This window comes from Oryctolagus cuniculus, chromosome 1 (assembly GCF_051225735.1).
Source record: "Oryctolagus cuniculus isolate XC-2025 breed Fujian yellow rabbit chromosome 1, ASM5122573v1, whole genome shotgun sequence".
NCBI classification, from domain to species: Eukaryota; Metazoa; Chordata; class Mammalia; order Lagomorpha; family Leporidae; genus Oryctolagus; species Oryctolagus cuniculus.
Window position 1 is genome coordinate 145,882,413 of NC_142867.1, and position 17,520 is coordinate 145,899,932.

The 17,520-nt window shown below is 60.4% G+C and overlaps 1 protein-coding gene across 27 annotated transcripts in view; it reads left to right on the forward strand.

Moving 5' to 3' along the window:
• Window positions 1-11,794: 11,794 nt before the first annotated feature.
• The window catches only part of WNK2 (WNK lysine deficient protein kinase 2), a 128,487-nt gene continuing 122,761 nt past the window's right edge, over window positions 11,795-17,520 (forward strand). For all 27 annotated transcript variants that reach the window (XR_016236446.1, XR_016236447.1, XR_016236449.1 and 24 more), the window contains exons 1-2: window positions 11,795-12,043; window positions 12,558-13,255. Coding sequence is in view for 21 of the 27 variants with exons in the window: in XM_070050054.2 (XP_069906155.2) it covers window positions 12,560-13,255 (696 nt within the window). In the remaining 6 variants the exon portion in view is untranslated. The remainder of the gene's footprint in view (window positions 12,044-12,557; window positions 13,256-17,520) is intronic.

The following is a 17,520-nucleotide window of genomic DNA, read 5'->3' on the forward strand; positions in this document are numbered from 1 at the left end:
AGATGCAGAGGTGGCCCAGCTGGAGGATGTGCCAGTCTGGGCACAGAGCCTGCTGTCACTCTCTGGAAAGATGTCCCATCCACATTGCTTCCTGTGTGGGCTCAGAGGCTCCTGTCGCGGCTGTGGCTCTTTCCTCCCACATGTGGTCACTCCTTGAGAGCTGGCTGCTGCCACGCCTTGTCCAGGGGTCTCCACACCCAACACGCCCCCTGGAGCCCAGAGCTGACAGCCGAGCGGAACAACGCCAGCCCCTGAGTGGCCGATGGCGGAACAGAGACATAGGAACAGCCCTGCCGTGGTGGGGGGAGGCTGAGCCTGGCTCCTGACGAGGGACCTGGAAATTGCCACCCTTCTCCTAATCCTGGAGACAATTAATGATTGCTCTGTGGGTGAGGCTGCAGGGACAGACGCTCCCTGCCTTGCCGGCGGGAGTGTGAATTGGTATAACCTCTCGTGAGGGCATATTGGCAGAATCTATGAAAATTACAAATGCATGCACTTTTCAACCCAGTTATCCCACTTCTGGGAATTCGCCCCGCAGATGGGTTCCTCCTGAGCCCATCACAAGCTGGCTGTAGCCTTGTTTGTGCCGTGGAACAAGCTGGTCCCCTAAACCGCAGCCTCTTCCCCTAGCGGAATGCTGTCCTTCAGAAAGAGCCAGGGAGTTCCCGGTGGGCTGGAGCAGATCTCAGAAGCGAGGCAGCAGGCTGGGAAGTGAGCGCCAGCAGAGGGTCCTCCCATCAGCAGAGGTGGGGACTGAGCACCTCGCTTTCATGCAGATTCCAGAATCTGGAGATGCTGAGACAGAATTTCTTTTACCTTTCTGGGCTTTCTGTCTTTGAACCATGTGGCTGTGATGTTTTAACAATAGGGGTCAGCATCGTGGCGCGGCGTGTAAGGCACCGTTTGAGATGCTGGCATACCATATCGGAGTGCAGGTTCAAGCCCTGGCTGCTCTGTTTCCAATTCAGCTTCCTGCTTACGTGCCTGGGAGAACAAGCGAAAGATGGGCCAAGTACCTGGGCCCCTGCCACCCAGCTTGGGGACCTGGATGGAGCTCCAGGCTCCTGGCTTTGGCTTGGCTCAGCCCTGGTGCATTGCTGGCTTTTTGGGGAGTAAACCAGCTGATTAGAAGATCTCTCTCTGTCTCTCCCTCTTTCTCTGTAACTCTGCCTTTAAAATAAAATAATTAAAAAATTAATGATAATAATAATAAGAGATCCTCACAGCCTCTCTTGGGCCTTGGGCAAGTTTTACTGCTGAAGTCCAGTGCGGAGCTTCTGGTGCAGCTCCGGCACAGCTGTGGCCGGCCATCCACATGTGCCAGAAAGAGCTCAAATCTGAAACCAGGAGCCAGGAGCTTCCTCTGGGTCTCCCACATAGGTGCAGGGGCCCAAGGACTTGGGCCATCTTCTACCACTTTTCCAGGCCATGGCAGAGAGTTGGGTCAGAAGTGGAACAGCCAGGACTCAAACCGGCGTCCATATGGGTTGCCGGCACTGCAGGTGGCGGCTTTACCAACTACGCCACCATGCCGGCCCCAGTTGAAACAAACAGCACAGCTCATCCTGTTTTGGTGACTGGGAGGGGGCAGGGGGGAATATGAGGGAGGTGCTGTGTGGGGAGCCCCGCCTGCCCCCTGGCCCCCTGGAGCAGCCTAACTTCACGGCTTGCTCCCCTGGGGGCCAGCATGTCTTGTCAGCAGGGGGATGCAGCTTGCAGAGTCCGAGTTCCTGCTTTATGGGGTCATCCAGGTGCCTGGATCTTCCCAGCCCAGAACTGCCGCTCAGTCCCTGTGGGATGCTGGAGGGTGACCTATCCTGTGATGGGTGTTCAGGACAGACTGTGGGGTTGGGTGCCAGGAAAGTTGTCTGTGTTAGGAATGTGGACCCACAGGGTCTTCAGCACAGCCAGAGGGGGTCACGCTCTCTCTGTCACAAAGCTTAGACCTGCGACTGGTCCTTCCTGGTACTGGCTCACCGGGCTCCTCTGGGCCACTGCCATGTGCTTGGGCCTAGGACGCCATTGGAGACCCCAGCGTAGGGCTGCTTGAGGCCTGGGTGTTGGTCCCGTCCCCTCCATGAATCGGATGCCAGAAGCCTGACTCCCCAGATGCTGTGGTCCCAATGTGTCCCCGGAAGTGCACGTGGCGGAAGCTTGGTCCGTAACTCAGTGGTATTGAGAGGTGGGGTCACGAGGGCTCCGCCCTCAGGAATGGGCTGATCTACGCGTGGATGAGTGAGTGACGGGGGAGGGGTTGCTGAGGGAGCAGCTTCACCATGTGGCCACCACATCCTGATGCAGCAGGGGGCCCTCGGCAGAACCCAGCAGGTGCCAGTGCTGTGCTCTCGGACTCCCCAGCCCGCAGAACCGTGGGCCCAATAACCCTCTCTTCTTTGGAGATTTTCTGCTCTTAGTATTTTGTGATAGCAAAAATAGACCAAGTCACCAGCCCACCAGATGTGAGATGTGGAGGTACCGCCCGCCCTGTGCACAGAACTCAAGACAGGAGTGGGGGAGAGGCGATGTAGGAAGCAGAGCTAAAGGCAGGGCCTCTGTGGGGAGGTGCTCTGCCCTTGAGCCCCTGGGTGGAGATGCGCAGGTGCATATTCCCTGCAAACCCCTGGGGGTGGGGGTGGCTTGCATGGTGAAGACAAAACTGTGCTTTTGCGGCTTTCGACAATAGGAGCAGCTGGTTGCTGGCCTGCAGCAAGGCAGGGAGAGTCTGTCCCTGGCCAAGGCTCTCAGGGCACATCCAGACCTCATTTCTGCTGACCCAGGAGGCGGAGCGTGGCGTCACGAGGGCTCCTGTTGTGCTGTTAATTGGCAATTTTCTTTTCAGGAACAGAGTGGTACCTTGTTCGCGTTTAGGAGTCGCCTGGACTCTCTTCCTGTTAGTCTTGGACTGACGTCACTTCTGCAGTCCTCCATCGGGTTGCTAATCTTTAGTGCCCTAGGTAGCGCTGATCTCTCAGCGTTGTCGCGTTTTTGCTTGGTGATCTCCCTGGTTAGGTGTGGCACTGTAGCCGGTGGAGGCTGAGACGCGCCCTGGCGCCTTAGAGGAGGTTGATGAGACCGAGTTACGGAGTGTTGGCTGTGAGTTGCGCGAGAGTGAAATAGCAGCACCTCCAGAGAGAGGGCAGGGAATTCCCTGGTCAGTGCCCGCCCGAGAACAATGACTCCATTTTCACTGACGCACTGCTCTGGCAATCCTGCAGGACGTGATCGCCATGAACATGAGCATCGACTGTATACACTTCTTTTTTTTTTTTTTCAGTTTGTTTTTATTTATCTGAAAGGCAGGGTTGGAGAGAGAGAGAGAGAGAGAGAGAGAGAGAGAGATCTCCCCAAATGGCTGCAATGGCCGGGGATGGGCCAGGCTGAAGTCAGGAGCCAGGAGCTTTCTCTGGGTCACCCATATGGGTGCAGGGGCCCAAGCACTTGGGCCATATTCAGCTGCTTCCTCAGGCACGTTAGCGTGGAGCTGAATCAGAAGTGGAGCAGCTGGGACTCAAGCTGACTCTCATATGGGATGCCGGCATCGAAGGTGGCAGCTTAGCCTGTTGTACCATAATGCTGGTCCTCACTTTACGCTACTATTTATTTATTTTTCATTTTACTTGAAAGACAGATCTTTTACATACCGATTCACTCCCCAAATGCCCAAAACAGCTAGGGCTGAGCCAGGACAAAGCCAGGGGCCTAGAATTCCATCAGGGTCCTAGGTATTGTTCTGGTACCCGAGCGATTACCTACTGCCTCCCGGGTGCACCTTCGCGGGCAGCTGGATCAGAAGCAGAGGAGCCGGGACTCAAACCAGGCACCCCAACATGGAATGCAGGCACCCCCAGTGGCATCTTAACCTCTGTGCCAAAACAGCCGCCGGATTGTCATGCTCAGAATTGTCATGCTTCCCACTTGGCTCCTTTAACAAATGACACTGTTGCATCTCCTGCCTCTGTCTCCTTATCCTGGACCCAGGTTGCTCTTCTGGGCAGCCTCCCCGAGGCCCCACCCACGGGATCTGCAATTCACTGTGGTGATTTCCGGGGTGAGCACTGGGCTGGGCACACAGGAAGCCCTGCAGGTGTCTGGGGCAGGCCTCACAGCACATCTGAAGGACCAGGATCTTCCAAGGACCGGCAACAAGCAGTTTGTACCGAGCCTGCTGGAAAAAGCAGGAGCCAGGTGGGCCAAGTCCATTGCGAAGTGGAAAAAAACCATCCTCACCTCCTTCACACAGAGAATGACGCGGCCCCTCTGGGGTTCTCACGGGGCCGCGGCATTGATTTGCCACCAGGCATGGGCCCCACTGGGTGCAAATTGGAAACTCCGGCAGGAGAGACCCCTGCCGGCCCAGACCTGAGCCGGGCTGTCCAGCAGTCAGCCTCTGCCCTGAGCTGTGAGCACAGAGCTGCAAGCCGCCGCTGCCTGGCCCCTCCTCCTGCCCTGGCCACAGATCCTGCTAGTTCTGCTCTCGTGGAAATGGGGGAAGGAGGACTCGTTCCTGGCAGGCTGGGCGGCTCTGCCGTGGCCTTTCCTTGCTTGTGGGTGGGCCCTGTGGGCAAGCTGAGAGCGTGGAAGCTGGGGCGTCCCAGCCAGGGCAGGTGTGTGCCCAGAGCTAGGTGAGGGTTGCTCAGCGCACGGGGCCCCACCCCCGGTCCCGGCCCCCCTCCTCTCACAATGCCATCTCCGCAGCCAGTGGAGTCCTTCCTGGGCTGGTGAGAATTTGGGGGGAATCGCTCCGTGCTCTTCTCCGAGCCCTGGAAGAGGGGCACCTCTGTCTGCTACTCTGTTGACTAACAAGGAAATGATGTTCAGGGAAATTAACAATCAGGCTGAAGGTCAAGGCCAGCTGGCAGTGTCAGGCCTTGAGTCAGAGCTACAAGCCTCCAGACCCGAAGTTAGGTGCGCATGCCACTCCCTGCTGCCTCTTTGTTCATCCTGGGGCCTCTGGGTTCTTTCAGGCAGCAGCGGAGTTGGGGGGGGGGAGTGGCACTGGCATCCCAAATGGCCGCCGGTTTGAGTCCCGGCTGCTCCTCTTCTGATCCTGCTCTCTGCTGTGGCCTGGGAAAGCAGTAGAAGATGGCCCAACTCCTTGGGCCTCTGCATGCGAGTGGGAGGCCCGGAAGAAGCTCCTGGCTCCTGGCTTTGGATCTGTGCAGCTCCAGCCATTGAGGTCAATTGGGGAGTGAACCAGCAGATGGAAGACTTCTCTCTCTGTCTCTCCCTCTCTCTGTCTGTAACTATGCCTCTCAAGTAAATAAATGAATCTTTAAAAAAAAAAAAAAAGACACAGGCAGGGCGGGGTTGTGGTACAGCAGGTAAAGCTGCGCTTTGGGACGTCTTTCTACCGCATTGAAGCACCTGGGTCCAAGTCCCGCCTCTGCCTCCCATTCAGCTCCCTTCTCGTGCACAGGCTGCTAGGCAGCCGAGGACGGTTCCAGGGCTTGGGTCCCTGCCCCTGACGGGGGAGGTCCGGATGGAGTTTCAGGCTCCTGGCTGCAGCCTGATGCAGCCTCTGGATGTTGTGGGAATCTGAGGAGTGAACCTCAGTGGATTGCTCTGCCTTTCAAATACATAAAAGTAAACATTTCCAAAAAATAAAGACACAGGGCCACACTGAGCTGCCTCTTGTTCAAAGGGCAGGACAATGCACAGCAGAGAGGGGGTCACAGTGGCCTGGCAGTTGTGGGTGTGCTCCCTGCAGCTTCTCCCCCCTTCCAGCTTCTCCTCCCTGCAGCTTCTCTGCCCTTCCAGCTTCTCCTCCCTTCCAGCTTCTCTTCTGCACGCTGCCACTTCTCGTCATGATAAAACTCTACAAATAGCATTTAAATGGCTTCATCATATTTGATTACGTAGGCATAGCGTGGTTTACGTAACCATTTTCGGATCGTTGAACGTTTACAAGATTCCTAATGCTTATCATAAATAATCCTCCAGTGAGCATCTTTATGTGTTGCTCTCTGCACCGCTGGCCACTTCGTTTGTGTAAATTCTCCAGGAGGGAATTACTGACTTGAACGGTATGAACCATGTTTAGATGCCTGCTCCTATCACAGGCCGACTCCGTTTAAAGGCAGCAGGACACAGCGCGCAAGGGCTGTAGCAGCCATCGGAGCCCAGAGGAAACCTAAACTGAAATCAGGGCCCTGCCAGCGCTGGCTGTCCACGGGGGGCAGAGAACGGGCAGGCTCAGGCCTGGCATCAAGCTGCACACAGCTCTGCTGCCTGTCAGAGCCCCAGACAGGAGCCCCAGGGGTCTCCAGGGCTTGTCACAGAGGCCCATGGCCAGGCAAGAGGCAGCCCTCCTGGGCCCACCTACGGAGGCATGGCCCATGGGCCACGGAGTCTGGCACTGTGGCTCTCCCCTGGTGGGTCCCTTTTCTTCTCAGAGCCCCCATCTGATAATGGCACCACCTCCTGCTCACACAGGAGCCCAGTGAGCACTGGCTATCCTTACCATTGTCATCGCCACTCCCTCCCCAGCCAGATTTACTGGGGGTCCCACCACTCAGGGGCACCAGAGACCACCCCTACCTCCACGAGGTGTCTGGTTCGAGTTCCTCAGGCAGGGAGCAGGCTGATACATTTGGGAGTGGTCTGGTCAGCGGAGGCTAGGGCAGTAGTGTGCTCCACTCTTGGCAGCTGGCTTCACTGTGGAACACCCACACATCCCGCGACATTTAAGGGGCCAAAGCTTTGTGCCCTGGGCCAAGACAGAACAGGACATATGATCATACACCTAATGTGTGCTTATTTGGGAAATATTTTTTTAAAGATTTATTTATTTATTTGAAAGAGTTACACAGAGAGAGGAGAGGCAGAGAGAGAGAGAGAGGTCTTCCATCCGATGGTTCATTCCCCAGATAGCCGCAACGGCCGGAGCTGCGCCAATCCAAAGCCAGGAGCCAGGAGCCAGGAGCCAGGAGCTTCTTCCCAGTCTCCCACGTGGATGCAGGGGCCCAAGGACTTGGGCCATCTACTGCTATCCCTGGCCATAGCAGAGAGCTGGACAGGAAGTGGAGCAGCTGGGTCTCGAACCGGCGCCCATATGGGATGCCAGCGCTTCAGGCCAGGGCGTTAACCCACTGTGCCACAGCGCCGGCCCCTATTTGAGAAATATCGAATGATCACTCTGCTTGGGAGAAAACCATTTGAATCGTTTGCTCATTGAATACACACTTGCTCGCCTGTGCCCGCCGCAGGAGGCAGTGGGCCTCAGGTTTGGGTAATACCATCGTGCACAACTGGAAACAGTTTTATTTCCGCTTTTGCTCTTTTCTCCACTTTGTATGATGAGTTTGTGCTCTTACAAGTCACTACGTATAATCCAGACAATGGAACGTTGTCCGTCATAGGAAGGGAGGAAGCAGCGACACATACTGCAGCTCGGATGGACCAGGCTCAGTGAGCGGAGGAGACACAAAGGGATCCCTCCCTGTGATTCCATTTGTAGGCCATGTCCAGGACAGAGAAGCCCACAGACACAGACTGTGGGCTAGTGGTTGCCAGGGTTGGGGTTTCTTTCGGGCTGATACGAATTAGATGGTGGTGATGGTTTCTAACCTTGTAACCTTCATGGTACACGAATCATATCAATAAGCTGGTTTAAAAGAATTAACTTTTTTTTTTTTTAAATTTTATTTGTCTGAAAGTCATAGTTACAGAGAGAGGTAGAGAGAGAGAGGTCTTCCATCTGCTGGTTCACTCCCCAAATGGCCACAACAGCCAGAGCTGAGCCAATCCAAAGTCAGGAGCCAGGAGCTTCTTCGAGGTCTCCACGTGGATGCAGGGGCCCAAGGACTTGGACCGTCCTCCACTGCTTTCCCAGGCATATTAGCAGGGAGCTGGATCTGAAGTGGAGCAGCCAGGACTCGAAAAGGCGTCCATATGGGATGCAGGCCTTGCAGGTGGTGTCTTAACCCACTGTACCACAGCGCAGGCCCCAGAGACCCTCTTGTCTTGACGGCCCATCTCCTCGCCCTCTCTGCAGGCCCACTGCTGCTCTTCCTCTGGCCATGGGGAGCACGTGGTAGCTAAGGCAGGGGGTGAGCAAGCAGTGGTCAGGTTGTCTCCAGGAAGGCTCCAAGGAAGCAAATCTGGAGATGTCCCGGCTTGCATATCCTACACTCCAAGAGCAAGTGTCACCCTGGCTGGCTCTCATCCCCAGTAAACTTTGGGTATTTCCAGGCAGCCTTGTGTCCCTACTAACACGGCCTCTTCCCCGATTCCTGCTGGCCTTGCCCAAGGACTTGTCATGGCCAAGAGGCATAGGGCACGCCCAGGATGTCACTGGTTTTTAGCATGAGCAGCTGGAGCAGGCTCTGGTGGGTGGGTTTGTGGCAAACCCAGCCCCTCTGGCTGTCTCTTCTCAAAGCTGTGACTTCCAGCTCTGAGGCACTGTTGCTGTGTGAGTGCTCACCCAGCAGGCAGCTTGCATGGAACACCTACTATATGCCAGGTCTTCCCAGCATCCGGCACCTGTGTGGGGCTCCTGCATGCAGGTTAGGACCCGCTGGAAGGTTCCAGACTCCCAAGGTCTGGCTCAACCCATGAACATGGCAAACTGTCCCAGACAGGTGGAGAGGGCTTCTCACGCCTCAGGGAACTGAGGCAGCACTGTGGACCCATTTTACGGGTGGGGAAGCTGAGGCTGGGGAGGCTGTGGGAGAGGCTGCGTGGACTCTGCCTCCCTCTACCTGCGTGTTCTCTCTTCTTCCCAGGGCTTACACTTTTGCTTTGAACTGTGTCATCTGCCTCAGCAGAACTGAGTGTCCCCTGAAGGTCGCCCTTCCCCGCTGGTCCCACAAAGTGCTGCACCTCCTTCCAGGATGGTGCGGAGCCATTTCTGATTTGTGTCAGATTCAGAACGTCTCTGATGGAAGCAAACGAGGCTCTTCAGTAGCTTATCCATCACAGCTGAGTCATTCTAGAAGCACTGGTTCATTCTGTACCACCTGATCCACCCTCCGTGGGCTGTGCCCACGGACAGCTCCCTTCCAGCTGGGGAGCCCGACTCCGGCTAGAAGCTGCTGACCGATGGCTCCCCCTCCCCCCAGCCACTGCTTGTCTGCTGTCCTTTGTCCTCCCTGCAGCCCCCAGGCCACTCTGCCTCTCTCCCCAGCCTTGTCCCCCTGTGGGGAGTCCTCTCATGTAGAGAGGTGGCCTGTCTGTGCTGGACCTGAGCCCCACAGAAGCAGACTTGCCTGGGATGGGGCTCCCACGGCAAGGCCAGACTCCTTTTCTTCTAGTCGGTGAGCCTAGGGGGATGGACGCTGAGGTCAGCAGAGGCCATGGGATGCCTTCCCTCCCTCTGCAGGTGTTTGTTGAGCAACCACAGTGCGCTGAGACTGGTGAGGATGACATGGCGCCCATCTCACAGACTGCAAAGTGGTGGTGTGGTGCTGGAGCCCCCTCTGCACAGGGCAGGCACCTGTCTGCAGGGGCATATTGGTTGGGTTAGACTGGGGCACAGGGGCAGCCTAGACTTGGGGGGAGCTTTCTCTTTAAGGGGCTCCCTGGAGCTGGGGGCACCTAGTCTTGGGGAATCTGCCATGAAAGCCAGGGGTGGTGCAGTCACACTCTCCACTTGGTGGCCTTGACCTACTTTTCTAAAGTGGAGGGTCCCTGGACAAAGGCCTCGGTATGCTCCTCTGTTGCAAGCAGCCAAAGCAGATGCTGTGTCATGGCTCGGGATCATGCAAACTTTGCAGTTTGCAAAGTTCCTCCACAGCCCTGGCTCACAGACCCTCAGGACAAGCAGCAAAACAATGGGTGCTGTTTATTCTCTCTGACTACAGCAGCGAGATAGAGGCTCAGAGATGTCCCGTGACCTGGCTATGGGCACACAGCGAGTACCATCAAAACCCTGGCTTCCTAGGTCTGAGCCAGCTGGGACCCCAGGGCCCATTCCTGAGCCCAGCCCAAGATTCCTCGCAAAGGGAACTGTGACGTGTCCACTAGCTGTTCAGCTGTGGACTCTAATGGTCAAGGGCGAGCAGAGGAAATGAGCTCTCCGTCACAGGTGGTATGTAAGCAGGGCTGTGTGAAATCACACCCGAGAGCCTGCAGAACACAAAGCACGTCCACCTGTGGCCCAGGCCATAGTTCCTCACCCAGACCTGTGAGTGTGTGATGGCCAGCAGCCACAGGAGGTGACAGGCATGGTGTCCACGCTGCCAGGAAGAGGCCACACTGAGCGTGTTGGTTTCAGAACATCCTTGGTTCTGTCCCTTTGCAGAGGCCTGAACACACTGTTATGGACAGGCCTGGGCTCAGGGCGTCCCTCCTGGCCTGAGTCCAGGAGGAATTGGCTGCCCTTTAAGGTGGACGAGCCAGGATGACCAAGCTTGCTCTGTAGGGTGGGATACTGAGGTTCAGGAAGAACTGGGGCTTGTGGAGTCACTCAGATGGTGGGGCCTTCAGCCCCCACAGGGAAGACAGAAAGGCCCTTATCTACCTGCCTTCTCTGCCTGCAGGTCCCGCCCAGGCCCGTAGCACTGCTGTCTGCTGTGTGTTTCCTCCTCGTGTGGGGTGTGGGCTCTGGGCTCTGGGCTCAGGCCTGTCTAGCAAGGTAGATGTGGGATTAGATAACATACGCTAACAGTGCCAAGCGCCTTGCACACGGCTCAGCCACCAGATCTCGGTGGGGAGAGTCCCGATTGGAGGTGTTTGCCCTTTTCCATAGTGCAAACAGCCAGCACGCCTGGCCTCGGGCTGCGAGGTGGCATCACTGGGCTCAGGGCTGGGACGAGGTGTGCACGTCGTCTTGTGACTCAGTTTCAGCTGGCGCCAGCACCTGCTGCCAGCGCCCAGCAGGCCCAGGCACTCCCACTGCTCTCTGTAACAGCTGGATCAGGGCACACTCTACCCTCTCCTCTTGGTGCCTTCTGCTGGCTTTTATGTCACGTGAGTGACTTTGGGCCAGGGTTTCAGGGCTGGCAGCCCGTGGGCACCGCTTCCTCACTGGACATTTGTGTCTGACCCTGCACCACATCGGGGGTGGGGAGTGAGGTGAGACCACTGGGTGTCTTCCTCGGGCCCTGGTTGCTTCATGTGGAAGTGGGTCCCAGGATTGTGTGTGCAGGGCTAGAGGGTGGGGCAGGGTGAGGTGTCAGCTGGGGGGCTCGCCTGGAGCAGGGCTCAGGAATTACTGCCGCAGGGCTGCAAAGTCAGAGATACACAGGGAGGGACTGGTCCATGGGAGCCAAGGGCGGGAAGGCAGCAGGAGAGACCACATGAGGCTCCCAGGACACTTTGGTTCAAGTGGCTTCTGGAAGCTTCTCCATGCCCTCATGCAAAGCATCTCAGTGCAGCTCCTTTAGCAGGAGCCCTGGGCTTTAGGGCAGGTAACTTTTGCCTTAGGGGCCTCAGTTTATTGCACTGTGCAATGGGCACAATGATCACCAGTACCCACCTCCCTGGTGATGGTGAAGTGCTCACAGGTCGCGTGGGTACAGGTCGGGAGGGCAGTCCAGTCCCCTAGCGGGCTTAGTCGGGGCTGGGCTCCCAAGGATGGGAGTATTCCGCTCTGGACTTTGCCTGGCCTGGCTGTTCTGTCCGGACACTGTGGGCTCTGAGCCCGTGCTTGCTCATTTGGACAACCCGGCCTGCGGCGCCTAGAGCTCCAGCGGCTGGGGGCGCTGCGGGGTGGGAGTTGTAGGGTGGATCGCGATCGCGGGAGGGCGGTCCGCAGGTGGTTGCGCGCGCCCGTAGCCAGGTGGGCGTGCCAGGCCCCGCCTTGCCGGCAGGGGCGGAGCGAGCTAAGGCCGCGCCCCCAGCGCGCCGGGTCGGAGCCGGTGCGGGAGCGGAGGCGCGCGGAGCCGGCAGAGCACGCGGGAGCGCGGTCCCGCAGCGGCCCGGCCAAGGAGCTGCGCGCAGGAAACCGAACAGCGCGACGACACCCGCCCAGCGCGGACCCGCCCAGAGACCTCGGCCCCAGAGCACAGACCCCAGCCCCAGAGCGCACACCCGGCCCCGGAGCGCGGCCTCGCCCGCCCCGGCCGCCCGGCCGCGGGCATGGACGGCGCCCGCTCGCCCTGTGAGTGCCGACCCCCGCCCGCCGCCTTTGTGTGCGCGCCGCGCCGCCGCAGCCCCCTCCCTGCGCCCCTCCCGCGTCCTTTGTGGAGCCGCCGCCTGGCCGGTGCCTCCCCCCGCTTCGGGCCTCCCTGTCCCCTACGCTGCCACCCCCAGGACAGCCTAGCGGGGTCCTTCCCGAGCCGGGGCTGGGCAGGGCGCAGGCCCTCTCCCCGCGGCCCCCAGGTTCCTTCTGCAGCCCCGGGGGGACTCCCCAGCAGGTCCTTCCCGGGGTCCCTGGGACAGCCCAGGGAAGGCCCTCTCCGGGGCCGCAGCTGAGCCCGGCACGGCCCCCTCCCGACCCGAACCTCCCGGATCCTTTCTGTAGCCTCCGCCTCGGGCCCCCAGGGACTGGCGGCCCGGGAGGTCCCTCCGCGGCAGGGCTGGGCAGGGCGCGGACCGGCGGCGCTGTCTCATCCGCGCCGGGCAGGTGCGGCAGGGCGGGCGCTCACGCGGGCCCGTGCGTCCTTGGCCCGCAGAGATGGACGGCGATGGCGGCCGAGGCGCCCCCGGCGCGCTGACGGAGGCCGGGCTCCGGGGGCCAGCGGGCATGGCGGAGCCGCGGGCGCGGGCGGCGCGGCCCGGGCCGCAGCGCTTCCTGCGGCGCAGCGTGGTGGAGTCGGACCAGGAGGAGCCGCCGGGCCTGGAAGCGGCCGAGGCGCCGAGCGCGCAGCCCCCGCAGCCCCTGCAGCGCCGGGTGCTTCTGCTCTGCAAGACTCGCCGCCTCATTGCCGAGCGCGCCCGCGGCCGCCCCTCCGCCCCCGCGGCCGCCGTGCCGCCCGGAACCCTCAGCGGCCCCGGCGCCCCCACGGACCCCGGGCCCGAGCCAGAGCGCGCGCAGCAGCCTGGTCCGGACCCCGCCGCGGCCGCGCCTGCTGCCGAGCGGGCCCCGGACGGCGGCCCCCGGGAGGAGCAGGGGGCGGCCGCTGTGGGGCAGGCAGGGCAGGAGGACGCGGGGGTGGCCGAGGCCAAGCCGGACCCGGGGGAGCCCGGGCGCGCCCGCCGGGAGGAACCCGGGGAGGAGGAGGACGACGAGGACGACCTCAAGGCCGTGGCCACCTCCCTGGACGGCCGCTTCCTGAAGTTTGACATCGAGCTGGGCCGCGGCTCCTTCAAGACGGTCTACAAGGGGCTGGACACGGAGACCTGGGTGGAGGTGGCCTGGTGCGAGCTGCAGGTGAGCCAGCTGCAAGGGGGCTATCAGTGCGCCGGCTTTGGGAGCCCTGAAGCCCCTGCGTGTCACCCACCGTGTGGGTGGCCGGCAGGACCAGCCAGGTGCGCATGCGTGTGGTGGGCGTGCTGTGTCTGCAAGGGTAGGGTGTGTGAACCTGCTGGGTGTGCACGCGCGGCGTGGAGGGCGTGACGGTCGGCCCTGCGCCTTCCCGCTGGCCTGACCCAGGTGGACGGCACAGCTGGATCTTGTTAGAAGCCTGATGTAGGTTTCCGGGCCTATGTCTAGGCCCTCCCAGGGTGATCTGGGAAGCTCTTGAGCTGCCTTGTAATTAGTGCTTTGCTGTGCCCTGCCAGGTTGTAGGTACCTCAGCAGGGGTGGCTGACCGGGCCCTGCGCCCCTCTGGCCAACTCCTGCGAGGCCTGTCAGCCGCCTTCCCAAGCGCTCTGTTCACAAAATGGTCGTGTGAGGTCTTAAAACCAACTCACGCGAAAGGCGGATGGGCAGTTTCCATAACCTTACCCTCATGCCGGCTGTGCCAGCCCCGGCCCAGGGAGATTATATAAAAGGCAACTCTAGCCATGGCCAGGGCCAGCTTTGGAAGAGGAGGCAGCTCCTGTCACTGGGTGTTTATGGGTCCTCCCTCGCTGGGGCGGGCTGGGGGGGGTGGTCAGCTGTCATGCGGGGCTGGCCTAGGAGACCGCTTGGAGGTGTAAGCCTATCCCACCGGCCTGTAACATTAGCCAGCCTTCCAGGGCTGGGCGAGCCGGGGCAAGCTAGGTGCCAGGGCCGCCAGCCGCGCTGCAGGCCGCCTGTGTTTCTGGCTCGCTGCAGGGTGTAGGAGCTGGGCTCATGTGGTGGGTGTTGACCTGCCCTTCTCCCAGGACAAAGAGCCCCGGAGGCCTGGCCTCCCCATGGCCCCGTGTCCTGCCATGGAAACGTGCCCATCCGCGACGGGGTCAGTGGTGTCCTCGGGGGTCATTCGGGAGTGGCTAAGGAGTTCCTCTCCCTCCTGGCTCTGCAGATCCCGGGCCCCTCTGCGAGGTAGCCTTGGTGTGCAGGCTGGGGCTGTGGTCTGGGGTCCAGGGGTGTGCCGGGCGTTCTTACTGCTGCATGAGGGGCAGAGGCAGTCTGGGGAGGGGGAGCAGGTGGTCTGCTGTCGCCAGATGACCAGCACGGTGGCTCCGGTGCCTGCTAGTGCTGCGGCGGCTGAATGCCTGAGAGGGTGGGGGACAGGCTGGGGGTGCTGCAGCAGCCCGGGTCTGAGTGAGAGCTCGGCAGTGGATCCTGCTGATCTGGCCGAGGCACTGCGGGCCCATGTGACTCCCCGAGCACGTTAGCTCCCCTTCCCTTTAAGGAAAGGCCGGCCGTTCTGCCTCTGGGGCTGCCTGCTGTGGGCAGAGCCGCGCGGGGTGGGGCCTGGCTGCCGCCCAGGGGTCCCTGGCTCCTCACTGCTCACGTGCGCCCCCGAGCCGACACACATCCTTGGGAGTGAGTTGCCTCCAACAGAGGGGTCTGAGACCCCTCTGTGTGTGTGTGTGCTCTGTGCTGTGAGCCCCACCGCAGGGGACATGGAGCAAGCCCCCAGGTCGCTGGCAAGGAGACTGCGGGGGGCACGGTGAGATCAGGGAAGAGGGCGCTGCCTGGCACGGAGGGTGGGGTGGGGCTGCATGTGGTGTCCCGGGCGTTGGCCATGGCTGGGAGGGGTCGGGGGAGTGTGGGGCAGCAGGGAGTCCACAAGCCACAGCCCCCAGACCAGGGCACAGGGAAGGTGCTTCAGGACCGGGTTGAGGGTGTCAGTCCTCCAGGACCTCACCCAGTTGAGGGGCGTCCCCGGGGAGGGTGCCAGGTGTGTTGGCCCTGTGACTGGGGAGGGGTTGGTTGCTGGCACCTTGGTCCCCCGTGTTCCTGGGTGTCGAGGGCTCCTCGCCAGGAGGGTCTGTTGGGGTGTTGCCTGCAGCCAGGGCGGTGTGGAGGAATCCCTCCACCTCCCTCTCCCCCGAGTACCGGTGCACATCAGGACAGTGGCCCCTGCCCCCAGGCTGCAGGTGTCAGGGCACCTTCTAGGGCCTGATCTTGCAGACCAGGTGAGTGAGGTAGCTGTGTAATGAGGGCGATGTTTCTCTCACAGCCCAGGGCAGCAAGCTTTCGCCTTCTGAAGTCTCTCTGGATGTCTAAAGGTGAAGCTTGCACTGGCCTTTTGGGGGAAGCCTTTGTAAAGTCCTACTTCCCTGTCATTTTTTTCTTTTGAATTACCTTTTGTTCTTGATGCCAGAGCACACTAGTAGCAAGGAAGGAAGGAAGAACCGCCCCTGGGAAAACTCCCCCCCCACTCTTATTCTGCCAACCTTCGCACGGCCCCGTCCTGGTAGGGGGTGTGTGCCGTAGCTTGGGGTCCCCTCTTGGCTCTGGGAGTGGCCACTGGCCCACTGTGGCGAGCAGGGCTGCTTGAGGTGGGCCCCCTGGGCCTGCCCTCTCACAAGGCCTCTGGGGGGTGGTGAGGTCCAGACACACTGTCCAAGTGGCATGGCCACAGTAGGGCATTAAGGGGGTACCTAGTGTGGTGTGCCGATGGAGGAACAGTGAGGGGATAGCTAATGTGTCACCATATGTACCACTTGCCCTGCCCTGTCCTGCTGCCCAGCACAGCCCTGTTCTTGCCTCTTTTTTGGTGTAAAACTTTTTAAAAAGATTTATTCATTTATTTGAAAGGCACAGTTGCAGAGAGAGAGGTCTTCCATCCGCTGGTTCACTCCCCAAATGGCTGCAGAGGCTGGAGCTGGGCCCTTCTGAAGCCAGGAACCAGAAGCTTCTGGGTCTCCCACGTGGGTGCAGGGCCCAAGGACCTGGGCCATCTTCCACTGCTTTCCCAGGCCACAGCAGAGAGCTGGATCGGAAGTGGAACAGCCGGGACTGGAACCAGTGCCCCTATGGGATGCTGGCACTGCAGGCAGTGGCTCCACACCACAGCTCCGGCTCCTGGGGCTAAACTTTGGCAACCTCCCCCCTCTTCTTTGCTCTTGGGTTGCTGGATTGGTGCTGTCCTATGCAGTTCACTTTGAGAAATGCAGCCAGTTCAGGCCCTGGGCTGTTTTCCAGGAGACTTGCTGGAGGTGGTCGCTGGGCCTTTCCTAGCCTGGCCTGGCAGGAGCCTTGGCTTTGATTCCCACATCAATCCCAGCCTGTCCTTGTTCAGGTCCCCCTGCTGTTGGTGGCCATGGAGCCCTAGGCCCTTTGGCTGCTGCCTCCTACAAAAGTCCACTGGGAACTGCTAGGCAGGCTGGGAGTCCTTGTTCCAAAGATGGTGCCCGGTGCCTGGGACCCCGCGTCCAGCATGGGGTCTGTCTACCTAGAGGAGACACTCGGGCCTCGATGCTTGGCCCTTGTTGGGCGTTTCAGGGGTGGTGGGAGTCCTGAGGAGGACAGGGATGGGTGGGAGGAGCTGCTGCTGTTAGTCCCAGACCTGGTGACCAGGGACACAGGGATATGCAGGTCCCTAGGTAGCCTGGGCGCCAGGTGGGTTTTGCTGCTGCTTCGAGCTGCCTGGCAGGAGCAGGGCTCCCGTGTGCAGCAGTGGCTGGATTTGAGGAGTTGTGTGTTCCTGACTTGTCCACAGCCACTCTCCGTCTCGGCATCCCCTCTCTGCCTGGACCTGTGAAGGGATGACACAGGGGCTCCAGAGGTGCATCGTGGGTGCTGTCAGCTTGCTCGGTGGTTAGCCTTGCTGCCCTGGCCTGCCACCTCTCCTGTGTCTGGGGTGGCCCCACCCAGCTTGACAGCCCGCGTGGCCAGCCGCCTCCGAGCCGCGACCCTCCCGACATGGGATGAGGGGCAGAGAAGGGGACAGGGTCATGGTTCCGGCTGAGGAGGCCGTGGTGCTCACCTGCGGGGCAGACACTCAGGGCCCGGCCCACTTTTCTTCACCTCCTGAGCGCTCGGTTTTCTGGGGAGCGTTGAGTTAGGTGGATGGTGGTTCGTGTTCCCGGCAGGAGGTTTTAAGTGCTACGCGGGCCATGTGTTGGTTGGGTTGGCAAGAAGGTTGGCAAGCACTGCTGAAAGGCCCATGGGGACGGCTCTCCCGCCCTCCTGCCAGGTGCCAGAAATGTGACGTCCGAGCACTCGGGGCCCTCCGGTGCCTGAGCCGTGTCAGGAGGGGTGTGTGGTTAGTGGTGTGGTCAGCAGCGAGGACTGGCAGCCCACACTGCGGCCACCCTGTAGGGGGCACGTGACAGCTCGGGAACCCACAGCTCATTCCCCGTTGGAAGGAAGGG